At 37.3% G+C, this 18,667-nt stretch overlaps 2 protein-coding genes across 15 annotated transcripts in view; one reads left to right on the top strand and one right to left on the bottom strand.

Moving 5' to 3' along the window:
• The window catches only part of SNAP91 (synaptosome associated protein 91), a 146,330-nt gene extending 138,851 nt beyond the window's left edge, over window positions 1–7,479 (top strand). For all 14 annotated transcript variants that reach the window (XM_019652500.1, XM_019652510.1, XM_019652507.1 and 11 more), the window contains 3 exons: window positions 598–702; window positions 4,070–4,172; window positions 6,069–7,479. In XM_019652500.1, the coding sequence (XP_019508045.1) occupies window positions 598–702; window positions 4,070–4,162 (198 nt within the window). In that variant the 3' untranslated portion in view covers window positions 4,163–4,172; window positions 6,069–7,479. The remainder of the gene's footprint in view (window positions 1–597; window positions 703–4,069; window positions 4,173–6,068) is intronic.
• Window positions 7,480–8,305: 826 nt separating this feature from the next.
• On the bottom strand, window positions 8,306–9,580 carry LOC109388084 (glyceraldehyde-3-phosphate dehydrogenase-like). Its single transcript, XM_019652514.1, has one exon. It carries the CDS (start codon window positions 9,506–9,508, stop codon window positions 8,507–8,509), a length of 1,002 nt encoding a protein of 333 aa, XP_019508059.1. The 5' UTR covers window positions 9,509–9,580; the 3' UTR covers window positions 8,306–8,506.
• Window positions 9,581–18,667: the final 9,087 nt, after the last annotated feature.

Genomic DNA, 18,667 nt, shown 5'->3' with positions numbered 1-18,667 from the left:
CTTTGCCAAATCTCAGAGTAACAAATACTGCTACAGAATTACTATTTTCCCCAAAATGCAGTAAAGTAAAACTAAAAAAGTTAAGTCATCTGCTTTAGATATTAATAGTGTACACATGACGTGATGCAGTCACATATAAAATACTTAAAAATTATTTCCATCAAAATAATTTCCATAGTACGTTGTTACATTATTTTTGGAGTAATATTTATCAAACATATTCTTACCTCCATCAAAATCAATTCTTAATCAGTATACTAGGGCTTTTCCCTTAACGCTTTTATTACTAGCAAATTTTAGGGCCATCTACCCTAAAGAAACAAGTTTTTATTTCTTCAAAAATTACGTTTATGGAAGACGAGTAAATAACAACAAAGCCTGGTTGGGATGCGGTTGCCATGTGGCCAGGCTTCTACTGCACCTCAGTGCTTCTCTGTCATCCGCCAAACGCACAGCATCCATTGTTCAAAACTATGGATTATACTTTCTCATGGACCTGGATTCCTCAAAATCTTTCAGAAGCATATTGAAGGCATAAATGTCAGGGCCTTGCCATAGTAGATTCCACTTGTGCTGTGAGCCACTTTTATTTTTCAGCCTCCTGCCGGGACAGGCATGCCCATGATGCCTCAGCAGCCAGTCATGTTTGCACAGCCCATGATGAGGCCACCCTTTGGAGCCGCCGCTGGACCTGGCACACAGGTCAGCTTTTTATATGTCCACAAAAGAATGACAATAAGTTATAAGCATAAAACTGTTGTGTGGAAAACTGTTTTAAAATGTTTGACTTATATAACCTTCAGATCTGTTGGTTCAGGAGTAAAGGTAACATGGCAGACAGATTAGCAATAGGGTAAGGTTTGGAAGAAAGTTCTAGAAACACCTAACTGTTCTAAGGGCACTCTGTTCCTGTCCTACTTAATTCAGAATGGTACCTGAGAACAACCAGGCATGTAAAATATCTATGCATTTATTCCAGAAAAATATGTACTGCTGATCCACAGTTTTATTATATGTCCCCAGAGTTAGCCAAACTCAGACTGCCAAGTTTGCCCAAGACTTGTGACACTAACTGCAATGAGTTAACAAAACTGCAAAGTCTGAGGGAGCAATCCCCATAGGACTACGCGCACTTCAGACAGCAGCCACAAGTATGGAAGTCCCATGGGCCACCCTCACTTCACATCATCTGCCTACAAATTTAAGGGTTCCCAGGACCACCCTCAGATTAGACAACGTCCTAGAATGACTCACAGAACTCAGGAAAGCACTAACTTTACAATTACAGTTTATTATAGCTCAAGGATGCAAATCAGATGCAGCCAAAAGAAGAGATGCATAGGGCAAATTCTGGGAGGGTTCCAAAGATGAAGTTTTTTTGTCCTCAGAGATGTGTTGCCAACCTGACATCAGCGTGTGACAATGCGCATGCAATATCGCCAACCCAGGAAGCTCACCTGATCCTCAGTACGCAGAGTTTTTATTGAGGTTTCCTTGTATAGGAATGGTTGAATTACTACCAGTGTGGTTGAACTCAATCTCCAGCCCCCCTCTCTCCTTGAAGTCAGGCTGATACCATGTGGCCTGAGGACCCAACTCTCTAATCGCAAGGTTGGTCTTTCTGTCATGGCTAGCCCTCACTCTGGGTTATCTTGTTAGCATAAATTATCAGGTGTGCTTCCAAGAAGCCACCCTGAATAACAGTGACATCCGTATCATCCGGAAACTACAAGGGTTTAGATGTTACCAGGATCCAAGACAAAGGGCAAACCTCTCTTAGGTAAGGCCACATTTCTCATTACACAATGTGCTTACCTTCATTTACAAAGGTGCTAAAATATGTGCACTTTGTTCAGCTGTTTTTGCTGCTAATAGTGATAGTCATGCTGATGATAGTCATGTGTCAGCCTTTCTTGATTCCTCTTATCAATTGGCTAGCCAAGGTGGAAGTATGTGTAGAGCCAGAGAGGTTTTCATTATTAGGAAAAGATTTGGATAGAATCAGAATACCAAGTTATAACTTTACTAGCACCATGCTGAGCAAACCAAAGCAAATAACTCACATACACCTTAATGATACAATAAATGGCTTCACTTCTATATTTTTAACTTATCAGGTGGGTATTTACATTGTTTTATCCTTAGGAATCCTACTGTGAACCTTCTGAGTGTATATTAAACCCCTTTCCCTCCTTGAATCATCTCGAAATCCATTCTCTAGCTATTCCCAGAATTTGCTTTCAACCTCTTAACTTAACTTTACTCAAAAGCCACAGTGACCAGGAGAGAGCATGATAGGTATTCAAAGAGATAAATTTAGAATACGAAAAATCCTAGCCTTTAATGCCATCACCAAGCACTGTCTTCATGAGAAGTTTTCTAGTCTGCTCTGAGACTAGTGAACCCTACCTAGAGTTGTTTGTGGGGAGAATGAGGAAGGTTTCGGGGGTAATAGCTGGAGTTAAATTTAGTGTAAATATATTTAAATTCTAAGAAGGCTCTCATTAATTAGGAGTATTTCCTGGTGGTTGAATATATCCATGACTATTTACCACCTTTTTGAAAAAAAGGAAGAATGTTTCTATTTTTATGAAGTTGGAAAATGATATTGAGATTTTAAAAACCTATTGTATTTGGTATGCTAAAAATTTTAGAAATAAATTAATACAATTTCATTATTTAAGATAGTTTGTCATCTTGCATAATGCAGTGTTACATAGCATCAATTTATTTACTTACCTCAAAGAGTGAAAATGAAAAATAGATGATATGAAAACATGGTGTTTTAATCATTTAATTGAATTTATAGTAATTTAAGAAATGGTATGCCATATTTATACAAATTTTAGATTGTATACCCTGTATCATAGAAGAAACATAGCTGATTATATTAGATAATAAAACACACATGACTTTGTAGCTTCAGAAAACAAAACAGCTTTTCATGACTGATACCTGGACTATTCCATTATTCCTCACTTGGTTGATATCATGATATTATTGTCATCTCACCTAATTATTAATTATGAACCAATCTTTGCATTTCTTATCTTCCAAACAAGTTCAACCCTTACACTTATTTTTTCCTGAATTTTCTATGAGGTTTGAATCAAGTTTTAAAAATGGAAATTTGACTGATAGATTCTGTAGTAAGTCAGCAGTTTCTGGATGTAGGAACAAATCTGAAAACCCTTACTTCTGGAGCTCAGTTTATGGAACCAATAAAAACATACACCCTGCCCCACAAGCCCAGATTTTTGAGAATTCCATCATGTTATGAGCACCAGAGATTAATTAGACTCAAAGACACATCAATAATTTAGGTGTTAATTAAACAGAAACAGGGTAAATTAATTCTTTGTTGCTTTTGCTGCAAGTTAGGTATGACTTTCCTATAGTATTTAATAATTAGTCTACCCTGCAAGCTGGACAGGCAGTATTGGAATTTAGTGACATTCATTATCTAGGAAACTATTTGCTCGTCCAAAACAAACAGTGCCCCAAACTTGACTGGTTTTCCCTTAAAATACCAGTACTTTATATAAAATCGTAGTATATAGTTAACTAATAACTTTAAGTAATTTCTTATGTGGCTTTCTGCAAACTGTTTACTTTCCATTTTTCCTTCAAACTCACTCTCACTGTAAGAAAAGTCACTTAAATTCCTTTATTAGTTTAGTGGTACTCATAACTCAAAGTCAAAATGCTTTTGTTTAGAAAAATTGATTGTTTTGTTTTGTTTGCTATATATTCGTAATATCTTTATGTGACTAGTTTTTCTTATCTTCTCTAACTCATATCCATATTGTTCTACGAGAGTCCTCAAATTTTACTTTGGCTACATCTGATGTCAAAGAATTTCAAGAAAACCAAATATCATTTGAAGTGTCTTTTACAAATCCGAAATTAAACACAACTGTGACTAAGTAGAACAAAGTAGATTTTGTAAACCTTTAGCCACCTAATCTCCTGCATGTTTGTTTTCTGTGGTATGTGCTCTGGCTAATGCTTATCTATCTCTCTGTTTGCTTTCTATTTCCGCTCTCTTGGGCTGGCTTTTCCCCATTAGCTTTCTCCAAGTCCTACACCTGCCACTCAGAGTCCCAAGAAACCTCCAGCAAAGGACCCATTAGCGGATCTTAACATCAAGGATTTCTTGTAAACAATTTAAGGTATCTAATATTGAGCTTTACCTGTGGGCTTGTAATAATGACCTATGCAATGCTTAGCTATTTCAGGTATGATGTTTGTACTTTTGTGTTTTGATTATATGTACATAATAATAATAATAATAACTTGAGTGTTTATACTTTTAAATCAATATTAAAAGCTATCAATGAATTATCAATGAATTTTTTAATTTATAAAACTAAGAGAAAGAGAAACCTCCAAGTTGGCCTTACACTGGAAAGCACAGAGATTATATTGATAAAGCAAAAAATTGCCCAAGCTACTTGGTAAATTAGAAAATTGCCACTTTATTACATGATCATTGGAATTTACAGAAAGGTAACATTTATAATATTTTATTTATAAAGCGTCTAAGAATATATTTGAATACATATTGTATTTTTATTTTGTCTATCCTTTTTTGGCCTCATTAAATAAAGCTTCAATTATTACACTTTGTTTTTCTGCATTCAAGCAGAATTTTAAATTTTAACATTCTAGTTTTAAATTTCTAATATAATTTATGAAATGATTAATAATGAGCTTATGAAAGGAAACTGATGAAGGAAAAAGTTGACTATTAACTCCAGCACCTAACACAGTGGGTAGGATCTCAACAAATGCTTGCTGACTGTGGATGAACAATAATAACACTGCTTTTCATTTACACAGTAGTTTTTTATTTACTTCCCAGTCCTTAACTTCTTGAATCATCTCTGTAGGAGATCAAATCCTGTGAGATAAACTAGCCAGATACTTTTGTCTCCATTTCACAGCTTAAGGAACTGATCCAAGGCATTGTGATTAGCATGAGGTCACACTGTAAGAGCAGTAAGAGTGTGGAAGTTTCTGGACCAATGTCCAGCTATTTTTATTATACATTATACCTATATATTTTTTTCACTTTATATATTTTTTTCGCTTTCTCTAATGCCCACTAAGATAGTTCGAATTCCTGCTTTATGATTATTTTTCTTATATAAGATTAATATTTTGTTATTTTACAACCTTGACATCTCAGCCAAGTCATTCTCCTTGTGCCTAACTTGTATATTCCACTTTGGGTTGGACTAGGCTGATACAGGCATAAATAAGACAATGAGCACTTATTTTAGCAATTGGAGTTTTAGGAGTGACCAAGGACACCGCATAGAGCAGACTTTTATCTACCTCTTATTCAGTAAATATTGCTCTTATCATATGCCAAGAATGCTGGTAAGTACCCAAAACAGAGATCCTTGAGCCAGTCTCTGCCCTCAAAGATTCACAAATCAAGAGGGAGACACACACTATTTTCTGAAGAAGACTTACCCACAGGGCTGAGCCTTAACACCCCAAGGAAGGTTACTTGGCAACAATGATTAACCAAGGAGATAAGTGGGGAGTCGAGTAAGTGAAAGTATTGAATCACCAGGAATATCTCCCTTTTCTTCTCTTCTGACGCTTGTTCAACTGTTTGGTGACTCATTAAACACTGTAACTAAAAAATAAAATAAATAAAACAATGTTAATAATAATAATAATAATGGAAATCACTGACAGTCCCTATTTTTTTTACTGCCCTTTTATAAAGGTTAGCTGTTCTTAGTTGAAACTGAATGCTGAATTGAAACTAAGGCTTTTAAGTATCCAAATTTCCAAAATTTTGCTAATATAAAGTTTTTCTTAAACAAAGCTATACTTTAAAAGGTTTTTTAAATTTTTTTTCTGACTGAAATTTTAAATTTGTTTTGAAAAATTGCAAAAAAACATATAAATGTGATTTTGGTAATATAGAAACCTTTTGCGTAAAGATTTTTTGTACTGACTGTGAAATAAAATTGCAAGGATGGTAAAAATGTTTGAGGAGTATATAATACTGGGTTTTTTTTTTAACTCAGTGCTTTTTATCTTTACAGCTGCAATTTTTGTGACTGAATAGGAAAAAAATAATGAGTTTGGAGACTTCAAATAAGATTGATGCTCAGAGTTACAAAGTGAGCCACCAGTACCAAACCCAATGCTTACTCATAACTTCTCTTCCAAAATGTGTAGCACAGCTGTGAAAGTGAACATTAGGAATGTGTACTACCTTAGCTGTTATCCCTACTCCCGAAATTGTAGTGTATTTGGGTTATTTGTGTGTTGTATGATGTAAACAATGAATGGATGTTTCTGATGCCTTTAGTGCTTTTCTGGACCTCACCCATGGACGGATGGTGAAGCTGCTGTGTGGTGAGCCATTTGGAAAGATGTGTCTGTGTTTTTGAAGGTTTCAATGTATATATAACTTTTGGACAAACCTAAACTCTCCCCATAAATTCTTTTTTCTTCTGTATCTCTGTTACAAACATAGTGTGATAATATCAAATAGTAAGGAAAACACTTAAATATACAAAACTTTTTTCAGTGTGGAGTACATTTTTCCAATCACAGGAACTTCAACTGTTGTGAGAAATGTTTATTTTTGTGGCACTGTATATGTTAAGAAATTTTATTTTAAAAAATATAAAGGTTAACGTCCATAATAAATATTTCTCCTTGAAGCTACCTTATCAAGAATGAAAAAAATAATATGGGAAGAATTCCATATTTAATCACTGCTATATTAAAATATATATTTTAATTATATTTGACAGGTTTTGCATCTAAATTGACCTATTTATTCATTCTTGATTAAATGCACTGAAAAATAAAGGGTTCATTTCTATCATGTCTGTGCAAATGCAATTAGAGATGTGCTATTCAAGTGATTATGAAGGCACCCCAAGGTATATCTGTAATTTAAAGATTACTGCAAATATTTTAATTTTATTGTGGATTTTATGTACATCTGTTACTTTAGTATTTCTTTGTGTGTTCTGTAGACTAGGTGTTCTTCCATCCCTCACTTGAGCTCAAAGTAGGTTTTGTTGTACCATTGTGATTAGAATTTAAACTAATTCAGAGTTGTATCCTTTACTGTACATACTGTATTCTTTAATTTTTAATTTGTTGTCATACCGTCTGTGCTGATGGCTTGGCTTAAGATTTTGATGCATAAATGAGATCACTGTTGATCAGTGTTGCTAGTGGCTTGGCAGCTCTTTGTAAAAGCATATTGGGTTGGAAAGGTGTTTGCCTATTTTTCAAATTATTTAATAGATGTATGGTACCATTTAAAAGTGGTTGTATCTGAATTTACTGTGGGGATAACATACACTGTAATGGGGGAAAATTACCTAAAACCAATTTCAAAATGGCTTTCTTTGTATTTCAGTTTAAAAACCCAGTGCATGTAAGCCCTCTGAGATGCAATAAACACCTTGAACAAAGAAAATGCAAATATAATCTTTCTCTCTCGTTATTTTTTAGAGGAAAAAGTCAGTTTCCAATGATACACACAGCAAATACAAAATATTGAAAATTTAAAAACATTCAGGGTGAGAAATACTGCCCATGCTGACATAATTTTGATAATTCTACAATAAATTAAAAACAAGGGAAAAAGAACAATTTTAATCAGCTATCATAAAATTTGGGACTCTGTGGCCACTGCCAAATAAACTGAAATTCCATATTCCATAAAAGAAAAGTATGAACTTTCTTTTAAACTACTATTTTATAATAGTTTTGTGAGAATTCTCTATGGAAGTTGAACAATAACATGACTTTAGGTTATAGTCTTACTCACACACTTGCACACAGTCACTCAGACACAAAATGTGGATTAACCTATTTTAATAAAATTGGATGATATTATGCTTCCAACTAGGTTGTTACATCTCAAAACGTAGTCCAATCTCAAACAGAAGTATTAATCAATTAGAAGCATACTCTTACTTCTAAAACTATCTTTTCCTTCGGTACCTAGTTGTATATCTTGAGACCCGTTTTCAGAAACTAGTATCTGATTATGTAATATGGTTTTTATAGATTACATTTGATCATATATTACTTTGCAAGCATATTGTAATAAAAATGTTGCATTAGATTGTAAATAATTTTAAGTTTAATATTGAATATTTTAAAAGAAGCTTTCCTCTTCATTGAATGGCCCATGTGGTATAAATTCTTAATTGGCAAAGCTACGAGAACATCATTTTTAAATCAGACACTGGATCCTTGCTGTGGTGAGAGTCTTGGTGTCCTTGTGGAGAAATAATCTTTTTTTTTCTTTTTTTGGCTGGGTACAGTGAAGTTTATTGATGGTGCACGACAAGGGAGGGCTCCCTCAGCCTCTCCCCTTCTTCAGGGGGCCTGGGATGGAAACTGGAGGTCAGGAGATTCTCAGTGTGTTAGGGGTTCAATTTGGGAAAAGGACTCCCCAATAGCTGAGGGCCTCTCTTCTTGCTGGGGCTGGTGGTCCAGGGGGCTCTTACTCCTTGGAGGCCATGTGGACCATGAGGTCCACCACCCTGTTGCTGTAGCCAAATTCATTGTCATACCAGAAAATGAGCTTGACAAAGTGGTCGTTGAGGGCAATGCCAGCCCCAGCATCAAAAGTGGAAGAGTGCGTGTCACTGTTAAAATCGCAGGAAACAACCTGGTCCTCAGTATAGCCCAGGATCCCCTTGAGGGGGCCGTCCGATGCCTGCTTCACCCCTTTCTTAATGTCATCGTATTTGGCAGCTTTCTCCAGGCAACAAGTCAGAACCACAACCGACACATTGGGGGTAGGGACACGGAAGGCCATGCCAGTGAGCTTCCCGTTCAGCTCAGGGATGACCTTGCCCACAGCCTTAGCAGCACCAGTAGAAGCAGGGATGATGTTCTGGGCAGCCCCTCGGCCGTCACGCCACAGCTTCCCAGAAGGACCATCCACGGTCTTCTGGGTAGCAGTGATGGCATGGACTGTGGTCATGAGTCCCTCCACGATGCCAAAGTTGTCATGGATGACCTTGGCCAGGGGGGCCAAGCATTTGGTGGTACAGGAGGCATTGCTGACAATCTTGAGGGACTTGTCATACTTCTCATGGTTCACACCCATCACAAACCTGGGGGCATCCGCAGAAGGGGCAGAGATGATGACCCTCTTGGCTCCACCCTTCAAGTGAGCCCCTGCCTTCTCCAAGGTAGTGAAGACACCAGTGGACTCCACAACATACTCAGCACCAGCATCACCCCATTTGATGTTGGCGGGATCTCGCTCCTGGAAGATGGTAATGGTCTTTCCATTGATGACAAGCTTCCCATTCTCAGCCTTGACTGTGCCTTTGAACTTGCCATGGGTGGAATCATACTGGAACATGTAGACCATGTAGTTGAGGTCAATAAAGGGGTCATTGATGGCTACAATATCTACTTTGCCAGAGTTAAAAGCAGCCCTGGTGACCAGGCGTCCAATACGGCCAAATCTGTTCACTCTGACTTTCACCATCGTGTCTCAGGGTCGTGCTGGCACTGCGCAGGAAAACGCGGCTGTCTGTCGAACAGGAGGAGCAGAGAGCGCCGAGAAATAATCTTACAGATGAGATGCTAGGTGAGTCCCGTGGGTACTTAAAAAATAATCTCACTGGATCATTTTTAGCTCAGGTCCCATTTATCTGTGGTGTCCCTCCTCCACATGATGAGGTGCCTTTCTAGCCTCACCTCTGCCTCAGTTCCACCCTCTGCACACATGCATACATGTGTACAAGCACACTCTTCTGTATGTGTGACCAGGCCACGACTCATTCAAGGGGAAGGTGGCACTTTGCTGGCCCCCACAGGGCCCTCCACCTGAAATTGCCTCACTAACCCCACAGTACAGCTGAATCCCACTGGTCCAGCCTGACTCCCCACTCTATTCTCAGAGCACAATTTTCAACAGCACTTATGGCACTTAACTTACTGTATTATAATCAGCTATTAAGGTGGCATCTTCTCTGGGTGATTGTGAGCCTCAAAGGCAGGAAACGTCTCTTGTTCCTATCCTCAGCACCTAGTACTTCAGTAGGTGCCAAGTAAGTGTCTAAAGGATGAACACAGTACTTTAGTTCATAGCGGCCGCTTCTCTTACGTGGATGTTGCTGGGCTATTATTATATTTCTGATTATTGAAGAATAACCCTTACATAGTGCTTTTATTGTCAAATGGTATTAGAGTTTTCATAGCTGTCTGTCAGCTCATTGTAATAGAAGAACTAACACCAATTAAAATCTCATCTTGAGTTTAAGATTTGAATCACTTCACATATGGTGTAATGATTGCAAGTGGTTTTCTCAGTATTAACGTGTCTCCTTTGTTTTCTATTTTTCATGTTATTTGCTGTACTTAAAATTTAAAAAAAAGTAAAGAAGAAAGACCAAAGACTTTTTGAGAGGAGTCCTCCTAGGGTTCAGCAGAGGAGGAAAGGAGTGGATATGGAAAAAGAAATAAGAACTTGATTCACAGAAGATAAGCTGTGCAAAGCTGTCTTTCTGCCGCTTAAATAGACACCTTTAACAATATGTCTGCAAATTTTTGTTGGTGGAAAACGGGCATTATCTTGCAACACTGATTACAGTGTATCTTGTGTGGAAGTAGTTGTTGAAAATCAAAATGAGTGTTATTTTAGTTGAAAAGTCACGTTGGTCTATACTTTGAAAGCAACAAATTTTGTGGTAGTTCGTTCTTCATCCTCTTGGACAGTAAGAAAATTTCTGTTTCTCATAGCCTTGCTGACAGCAGATTTCACTACTGGATACATTATTCAGATCTCTGTGAGTGAATGTGTGTGAGGGAGTGATGTTTTGTGATCTCATAGTATGGTAATTAACCTTAACTAAACTCTCATAGCTGCAGTGCTAAATCTTCCAAGTTCATTCCACTTTTGACATACATGTTCAAACGAGTCTAAAAAATAAGATATTCTATAATTGAGTCTATATTAGCATTCTATAACAGATTTACAGAACAAAGGTTTTCAAACTCTTTGGTCTCAAGGCTAAAATTTTAAATATATTGAGGATCTCCAAAAGCTTTGTTTATATGAGTTATATCTGTCAATACTTAACTATGTTAGAAGTTAAAACAGAAAATTTTAAATATTTGTCTAATTCATTTGAAAATAAAAATTTTAAAACATTATATAGTAACAAATGAAATGCTATGAAAAATGGCAATTTCCAAAAAAATAATTTAGAAAAGTTTTGCCATCTTTGCAGATCTCTTTACTATTAGACAACAGAAGACAGCTGCATTCTTATATCTGCTTCTTCATTCAATATGACACATGTGGTCACTGGAAAATTCCACAGTGAGCACACTTGTGAGAAAATGAGCGTTTAGTATTATTATGAAAATAAATTTTACCTCACAGTATTGTTATGAAAATAAGTTTGATCTCACAGACCCCTTGCAAGGGTCCCTGGGAATCTCAGGAGTCCCCAGACCATACTTTGAGAACTGCGTCTTTAGATCTAAAAGAATTGTTCTCCTGTTCTTTGAAAGAGAAAAAACTACTAATTAATAGATTGCATTGTTGTGTGTGTGTGTGTGTGTGTACAGAATAATCCCCCCCCCCCGCACCACCACCACCACCACTCTTTTTTGTTCAGTGTCTCTCCAAATGGCCACCTCTACCACCCTCACATTCCATTTCAAGTGATGCTGAGCCTTGTGCAGGAATGTGAATCTGCTTTGGACTGCATGGAAGGGAATCCCTGCCCAACCATCCGTGGTTACCTAAGGCAAGTTCCTTAACATCTCTAAACTTCCATTTTCTTGTCTGCGGAATGAAGAAAGTTTCTATCTCTGAGCTTATTCTTTAATGAGATCATGCATAGAAAACACTGGGCACAAAATAGTGCTTGATAAATATTGCTGTTGTTACTTTAAAAAATTATAATGGTTATTTTTGCTCTAGATTTTGTCCTTTATCTGCAATTTTAAGGACAAAGGATGGAGAAAACAGGAATATAAAATAGTCAATAATATTAATTAGCAATATTATTAAGAAATATTCCTTAATGAAGAACTAAATGTGCTTAAAAATTTGGGAAATATAAGTGCCTATTACACATATAAATACAACTCACAGTTCAACACAAAGCTGGAGAATTAGTGCATCCTCAGCTGGGAAAGAGTGTCTGGACTGGGTACAAACCACATGTACCACTGAGTTAAACTCAATTTCCTAGAGATTCCTTCTCAGACACAGTTTCCAACATCTAATGATACTTTCGAAGAACATAAATGAAAGATGCTGATATGATAGATGCTTTTGGCCAATAGTAAAAAAAGTTTTTCTACTTGAAAATCAAGAAGTTTAACAAATATACTTAAAAAAAAATGAGAACAAATATTTAGTGATGATTTGACTGAGATGGAAGATGCTGTTGATGCTAAAAAATATCCAGAATGGAGGTAGAGTGTGCAGGTTGCAGCCAACAGGGCTGCAGTAGGAGGACATTTTTTTAACAAAAGCCTGTGACTACAAGAGACTATAGCCTGGAACAGAACCCCAGCCTACAGACAACAGGCCTACACAGGGCCAGGACTGAGAAGCGTTCCCTCCCAACAAGAGGAAGAAGAGACAATCATTCTTACTGATTGTGTTCTTTGCTGTTAACCCAATCTTTAATACTAGATTCATTCTAGATACCCAGACATCCTGTGGTTCATCTCTGTCTCAGAATAGGAACATTTTGGGGTATGTCAACTAATTGTATAATTTATAATTATCTTTGTAAAATGTAAACAGAAAGTTAAAACTTATAGCCTGAAAAGCCTTATAAATATGTCCCAAAACAATGTGGAGTTATTTTTTTTTAAATCATCTGCTATTTTGGGTCACGTGGATTTGGGCGGAATATTGAAAAAAGGAAATGTTGTAACCATGTATGTAATAGGTCAGAGGTAAATTTTGGAGCAGATTTTTGGAGCAGGTTTTCTAGACCTATCCATTCTCTCAGGTAAAAAAAAAAAAATGGCTTCAAAGCTACATTAAAAGAAGCATTTAGTTTAGAACAGATTGACAAAAGCATGGTTGCTATTTGATTAGGTTGAGAACAAAATATATGACTTACTGATTGGTTATGTGTTATCTAATGGATTAGTTCACTATAAAATTACATAATGTTAATTATTTAACTTCCTTGTTATTGCTTCTTTATGTATGGGTGTTATCAACCTTACTGATGAATATTGTACAAAAATGTTAAACATACATGTCTAAGAGTGAACTCATTTTTTTCCTCAAGCTTAGTTTATCTGTCTTGGTTGGTGGTCCCACTACCTAGTTTCCTAAGCCAGAAATTTGGGTGACATGACACTCTCAACTCCTCTCTCCTACATTCAGTATGTCACTAAGTATACTGAACATTCCGCTCTCGGAATGTCTCTGCTGCTAGTCCCACTGCCACTTCCATCATACAGCAGCTCTTTACTGGGCTCTTTGTTTCTAATCCCCACACAAACCCACCCCAACCCAGCCATTTGGTGCTGCCAGGTTTGCTTGTCAAATTTCCCATCTCATCACATTTCCCTGACTTAAAAATCTGCATCAATTCTCGGTCATCTAAAGTTAAAGTCCAAACTCTAGCTTGCCATTCAAGATCAGAAGTCTATCCATGCCTGGAAGTCTAACTCAGAAGCCTCATTTCTTGCCATTCCTTGCCACTAGGAGGAGCTAATTCCTATAGCAGCAATTCCCAAATACTTGCTGTATCCTAAGCTCACCTTGCAGTGTCTCACTCTCATACATTTGCACAAGCTGTTTCTTCTGCTAGGGATGCCCCCCACTACCCCAAGTTCTCCACTGATAGGCTGGCAAACTCTAACTCATCCTTCAAATCCCGACCTAGGTGTCACCTCTTTTAGGAAACTCCTGTCTTTTCATTGTATCTACCCACCCTGATACATTTGATCCTTCTCAGATGTGTTCCTTTAGCACCTTATACTTACTTAACCTTTTCCACACTATTATTTTTTTAAAAATATATCTAACTTTCTTACTATATTATAAATTCTTTGAGGAGGGTAAGAATCTACACCTTAATTCTATCATCTATGTGCTTAAGATTGGACTCAAAAATTTGTTGAACTATATTAAATTGACCTAACCTATATTGTGAAGTGGATTAGGAATTATATATATAATTGTATAGCAGTTCCCCCTTATCTGGGGTTTTGCTTTCTGGGGTTTCAGTTACCTAAAGTCAACCTTGGTCTAAAATATTTAATGGAAAATTTCATAAATAAACAATTCATAAGCTTTAAATTGCATGCTGTTCTGAGTAACATGAAGAAATCTCACTCCTGGGCCGGCCGAGTGGTGCATTGCTTAGGAGGTGGCTTGGGACACCAGCTCTGAGCAGCAGAGCCCCGGTTCGGATCCCACATGTGGCCAGTGACACTGTCCTCTACAGCTAAGATGGTGAGCAATAGCTCAACCTGGAGCTGGGCTACCTGAGTTTCCAGGAACGGCGTAGACTGCATTGGGGCTGGCTGGCAGCAGGCATGAGCTTTCGTGAACTGCCATGAGCCGCCGTGAGCTGCCAGTGAGCGACTGCCTCACCCGGGAAGAGCGCAATGATCATACCAACTTGAGCCAGTGAAGCAACGTCCTCAACTAGACTGAAGAACAAAAGGACAGCAGCTTGTCTGTTCCCCTTCCCCGAATCCCCAAAAAAATCTTCAAAAAAAAAAAGAAAAAAGAAATCTCACTCCCATATCACTTTGTCCAGCCCAGGACGTGAATTAATCATCCCTTTGCCCAATGTCTCCATGCTGTATGTGCTACCTGCCTGCTTAGTCACTTAGTAGCTGTCTCAGTTATCAGAGTGACTGTTGCAGTATCACAGAGCCTGTGTTCAAGTAATGCATATTTTACTTAATAATGCCACATTCACATAACTTATTACAGGATATTGCTTAAATTGTTATATTTTATTAGTTATTGTTAATCTCTTATTATGCCTAATTTCTAAATTAAATTTTATCATAGGCATGTATGTATAGGAAAAAACATAGTGTATATGGGGTTCAGTAGTATATGTGGTTTTAGGCATCCACTGGGGGCCCTGGAACGTATTTCCCCCAGATGAGGGGGGACTACTGTATCTAATTTCCAGGAAATAAGAAAAATTGGATTTTGCCGCTGATTGTAAAATGATCACGTATGTTCAGATGTTTTGTAAATTTGACTCATTTCTTACCATCATAAGACACTATTATGACATTGTTATTACTAAAATATGTTTCCATGTTATAAAAATACTGAAAAGAACACCATCTAAGTATTTGATAGTTTTACCACCACATTCCTTACTAAAGTACTTGAGGGAGTTTACAAGAAAAAATATAAAGGCAGGTGAAACTGTGAAAACGTTTCACCTGGAAGAAAAAGAAAAACATCATTGTGCATAGAGGGAGAACTGTGGGAGGTGGAAGAACAGTTAGTTTAGGAAAGATAGGCTATGACAGTGGCCCCCAAACCTGGATGATCATGATAGCTACTTGGAGGGTTTTATCAAATATAGATTTTCAGACCTCAGCCTTAGGGATTCCAGGGAAGATCTTGGTGAAGCCCTGGAAACGGGCTTTCTAAAATAATTCCCTAGGTTATTCCAATGAGCAGCCAAATTTGAAAACCACGAGGCTAAGGGAAACCACTGACATATATAAACCGGGTGGACTGACACTGTGTAGCTCTATTTGAAAGTTACAGATGATTCCTGCCAAAGAGAAAATTTCAAAATAGGAAAGCCACAAAGAGTATTTTGTTTAATCTAGCCTAAAAATTGACACATTTAGTTACTAGTTATATAATGGTGGTCCATGTAGCATTATGATCCACCAGTTTTCAGGAAAACCCAAGCTTTCATTTAGGAGCATGTGCAGGAGAGACATGCTGTTATATGTGGGCCCAGGACATCCGTTTAGGGAGCCACATCAGTCACATATCAATCTACATGAAGTGGCACAACTGCCCATTTGGTGGGTGCAGTAGTGTCGCTTATTTCGTCAAGGCCACAAAAAAACCTTTTAAAGTAAACCTTCCAAGTGCAGTGGCAGAATACTAAATTCAGTTGTCTCAAAAATAACACACTTATTTTTAGGCAATTGCTTGATAAAGTGGTACTTTTGTTTAGCAGTTTAATCTTGGCACCAACCCCATTCTGATTTTAAAACAAACAAAAAAGAACAGCACTTTTGCAGGTATTGCAATAAAAAAAATTGGAAAATTAAAACGTTGTATCTTCTAAGTTGTTAGCTGCAAATTTTTCTGACAGCTGGTCCATTTAAATAAGTTTAAGGAAAAATAATTCACATGTTCTCCCATATCGCTCTACTGTATATTAGTACATTTTTTTCTCCTGTACCCTGAAACTTACCTTGTTTCGTGATCTAGGTCAGTAGCACTAGTTTAAATTCTAAGTAAAACAACAAGTGCAGAGTCATGATTCCTGTCAGTTAATGGGAGTGGAAGGGCTGGTAAGGGGAGGAAGGGTGCATAGAACAGAAAGGGATTCTCTTCCTTATCTTCCGGAAGCCCCAGGACTCTTAGGGATTATTCTTGTGAAGTCCATGAATCATTTATCTAGTAGAGAAGAAATAAACTCCTTAATAGGCAGGTCTTAGAAAACCACTGTGTTATTAGCTAAACCCCAGTCTAAGCTGGAAGTTTAGGAGGAACAAAATGGTAGAGAGGGGAGGATGACTAGTTTCAGAGAGCAAGAGCTACCTCACTGCAATCCTCCCAACACATACAGCAGCCCGTGCGCGCGCGCGCACACACACACACACACACACACACACACACACACACACACACACACACGTTTTTCTGGGATAAATGATTGCTGGTTTCTGCTCTTAGGATATTCCAGTCTTTCTTTCTTTCTTTCAATTATATCACATAAACCTACCTTGCCAGACTTTCAGCCTCTAAAGCTGTGAGAAATAAATTTCTATTGTTTAAGCCACCAGTCTATGGCAGTCTGAGCTGATTAAGATAATAACCTACCTGTGGGTAAAGCAAATTAGCCCAGGTTGGGAATCACAAGTTATTTTGGCCACCATGCTCTAGACCATGGGTTGGCAAACTTTTGAGATGGGAGAGCCACCAGGGGTTAGCAAACTGCAGCTCACGAGCTGCAAATTCTGAAGTGAAATTGAAAATGAAAATAAAACTATCAGGGCCGGCTGAGTGGCTCAGTTGGTTAAGAGCTCGCTCAAGAGTTTGAACTCTGAGCAACAGCAGTTCGATTCTTGGCCCGAGCTGAGCAGCCGCTGACCTGCCAACAGGTGGCAAGATGGCTCAGCTTAAAAAAAAAAGAAAAAGAAAACTATCATAGTTTCATTTATAAAATTTAAAAAAGATATTACATAATGGCGATTATTTAAAAATATATTTATGGCTCTCGAGTAATTTTTACATTGTTGTGAGGGACAGGGTTGGCTCTTCCAGGGGTCAGCAAACTTTTGAGACGGAACGTACCCAAAGAGCCACATGTGGCTCACGAGCCGCAGTTTGCCGACCCCTGCTCTAGACTGTTTCACTAATTGGGTGGAACTGCCAGAAAGGATGAACAGGGAATTTTCCTCCCTAAACTTTACTTATAAGTGGAAGAAAAAAAACATTTAAGGGTGTTTCCTCTCCTTAGTTGAATGGTACATCGATAACTATTTGTAAATCTGCCTATACACTGATGCCATCTGATGAGAACAGGATTTCACACCATTGATTAGAACAAATCTCCTAAATATTTCTGAACTTTATAATTTGGCCATTGGAAAGATCAGTTCTAGCTGTAAATATCACTCTACAAGGCCACCATTACCCTGATTCCAAAATCAGACAATTATGTTACAAAAAAAGAAAACTATAGGCCAATATCCCTGATGAACATAGATGCAAAAATCCTCAACAAAATATCAGCAAAACGAATTCAGCAATACATTAAAAAGATCATACATCATGATCAAGTGAGATTCATCCCTCGTTCAATGCAAGGTTGTTTCAATATCTGCAAATCAATGAACATGATATACCACATAAACAAAATGAAAAGTAAAAATATGATCATATCAATAGATGCAGAAAAGCATTTGACAAAATCCAGCATCCACTTTTGATTAAAACTCTCAGCAAAGTGGGAATAGAGGGAACACATCTCAACATCATAAAGGCCATGTATGACAAACCCACAGCTAATGTCATACTCAAAGGGGAAAAAGCTAAAAGCATTCACCTTAAGAATAGGAACAAGACAGGGATGTCCACTTTCACCACTTTTATTCAACATAGTATTGGAAGTCCTAGCTATTCTTTCTATTAAATAAGAATTGCAAAGAATTCTTTGATTTGCAGATAAAAAAAGGTAATGATTTGTCCAGAAATCTGATCTTGGTCATAAATACATTTAAATCTTTTTCAAAATGTACTTTTGGGATTTAACTGAGAAACATATTAAAAAGGAAAAAAGAATGTTTCTTCTGCCCACACATTTATCCATTTGAGCAAGAAAAAATATAAATATTTGGGAAGGAAAAAACCCACAAGATTAAATTGCAGTAATTTTAAATGTAGTTATTTGAATTCAACCATTGAGAAGCTTCTCTAAACAGTAAG

Source organism: Hipposideros armiger, unplaced genomic scaffold (genome assembly GCF_001890085.2).
Source record: "Hipposideros armiger isolate ML-2016 unplaced genomic scaffold, ASM189008v1 scaffold_180, whole genome shotgun sequence".
Lineage (NCBI taxonomy): Eukaryota > Metazoa > Chordata > Mammalia > Chiroptera > Hipposideridae > Hipposideros > Hipposideros armiger.
This window is presented reverse-complemented; position numbering and strand designations above follow the sequence as displayed.

What these genes read in the sequence shown, in the direction of transcription:
- LOC109388084 (XM_019652514.1), bottom strand. Translation starts at nt 9,508, where the DNA reads ATGGTGAAAGTCAGAGTGAACAGATTTGGCCGTATTGGACGCCTGGTC.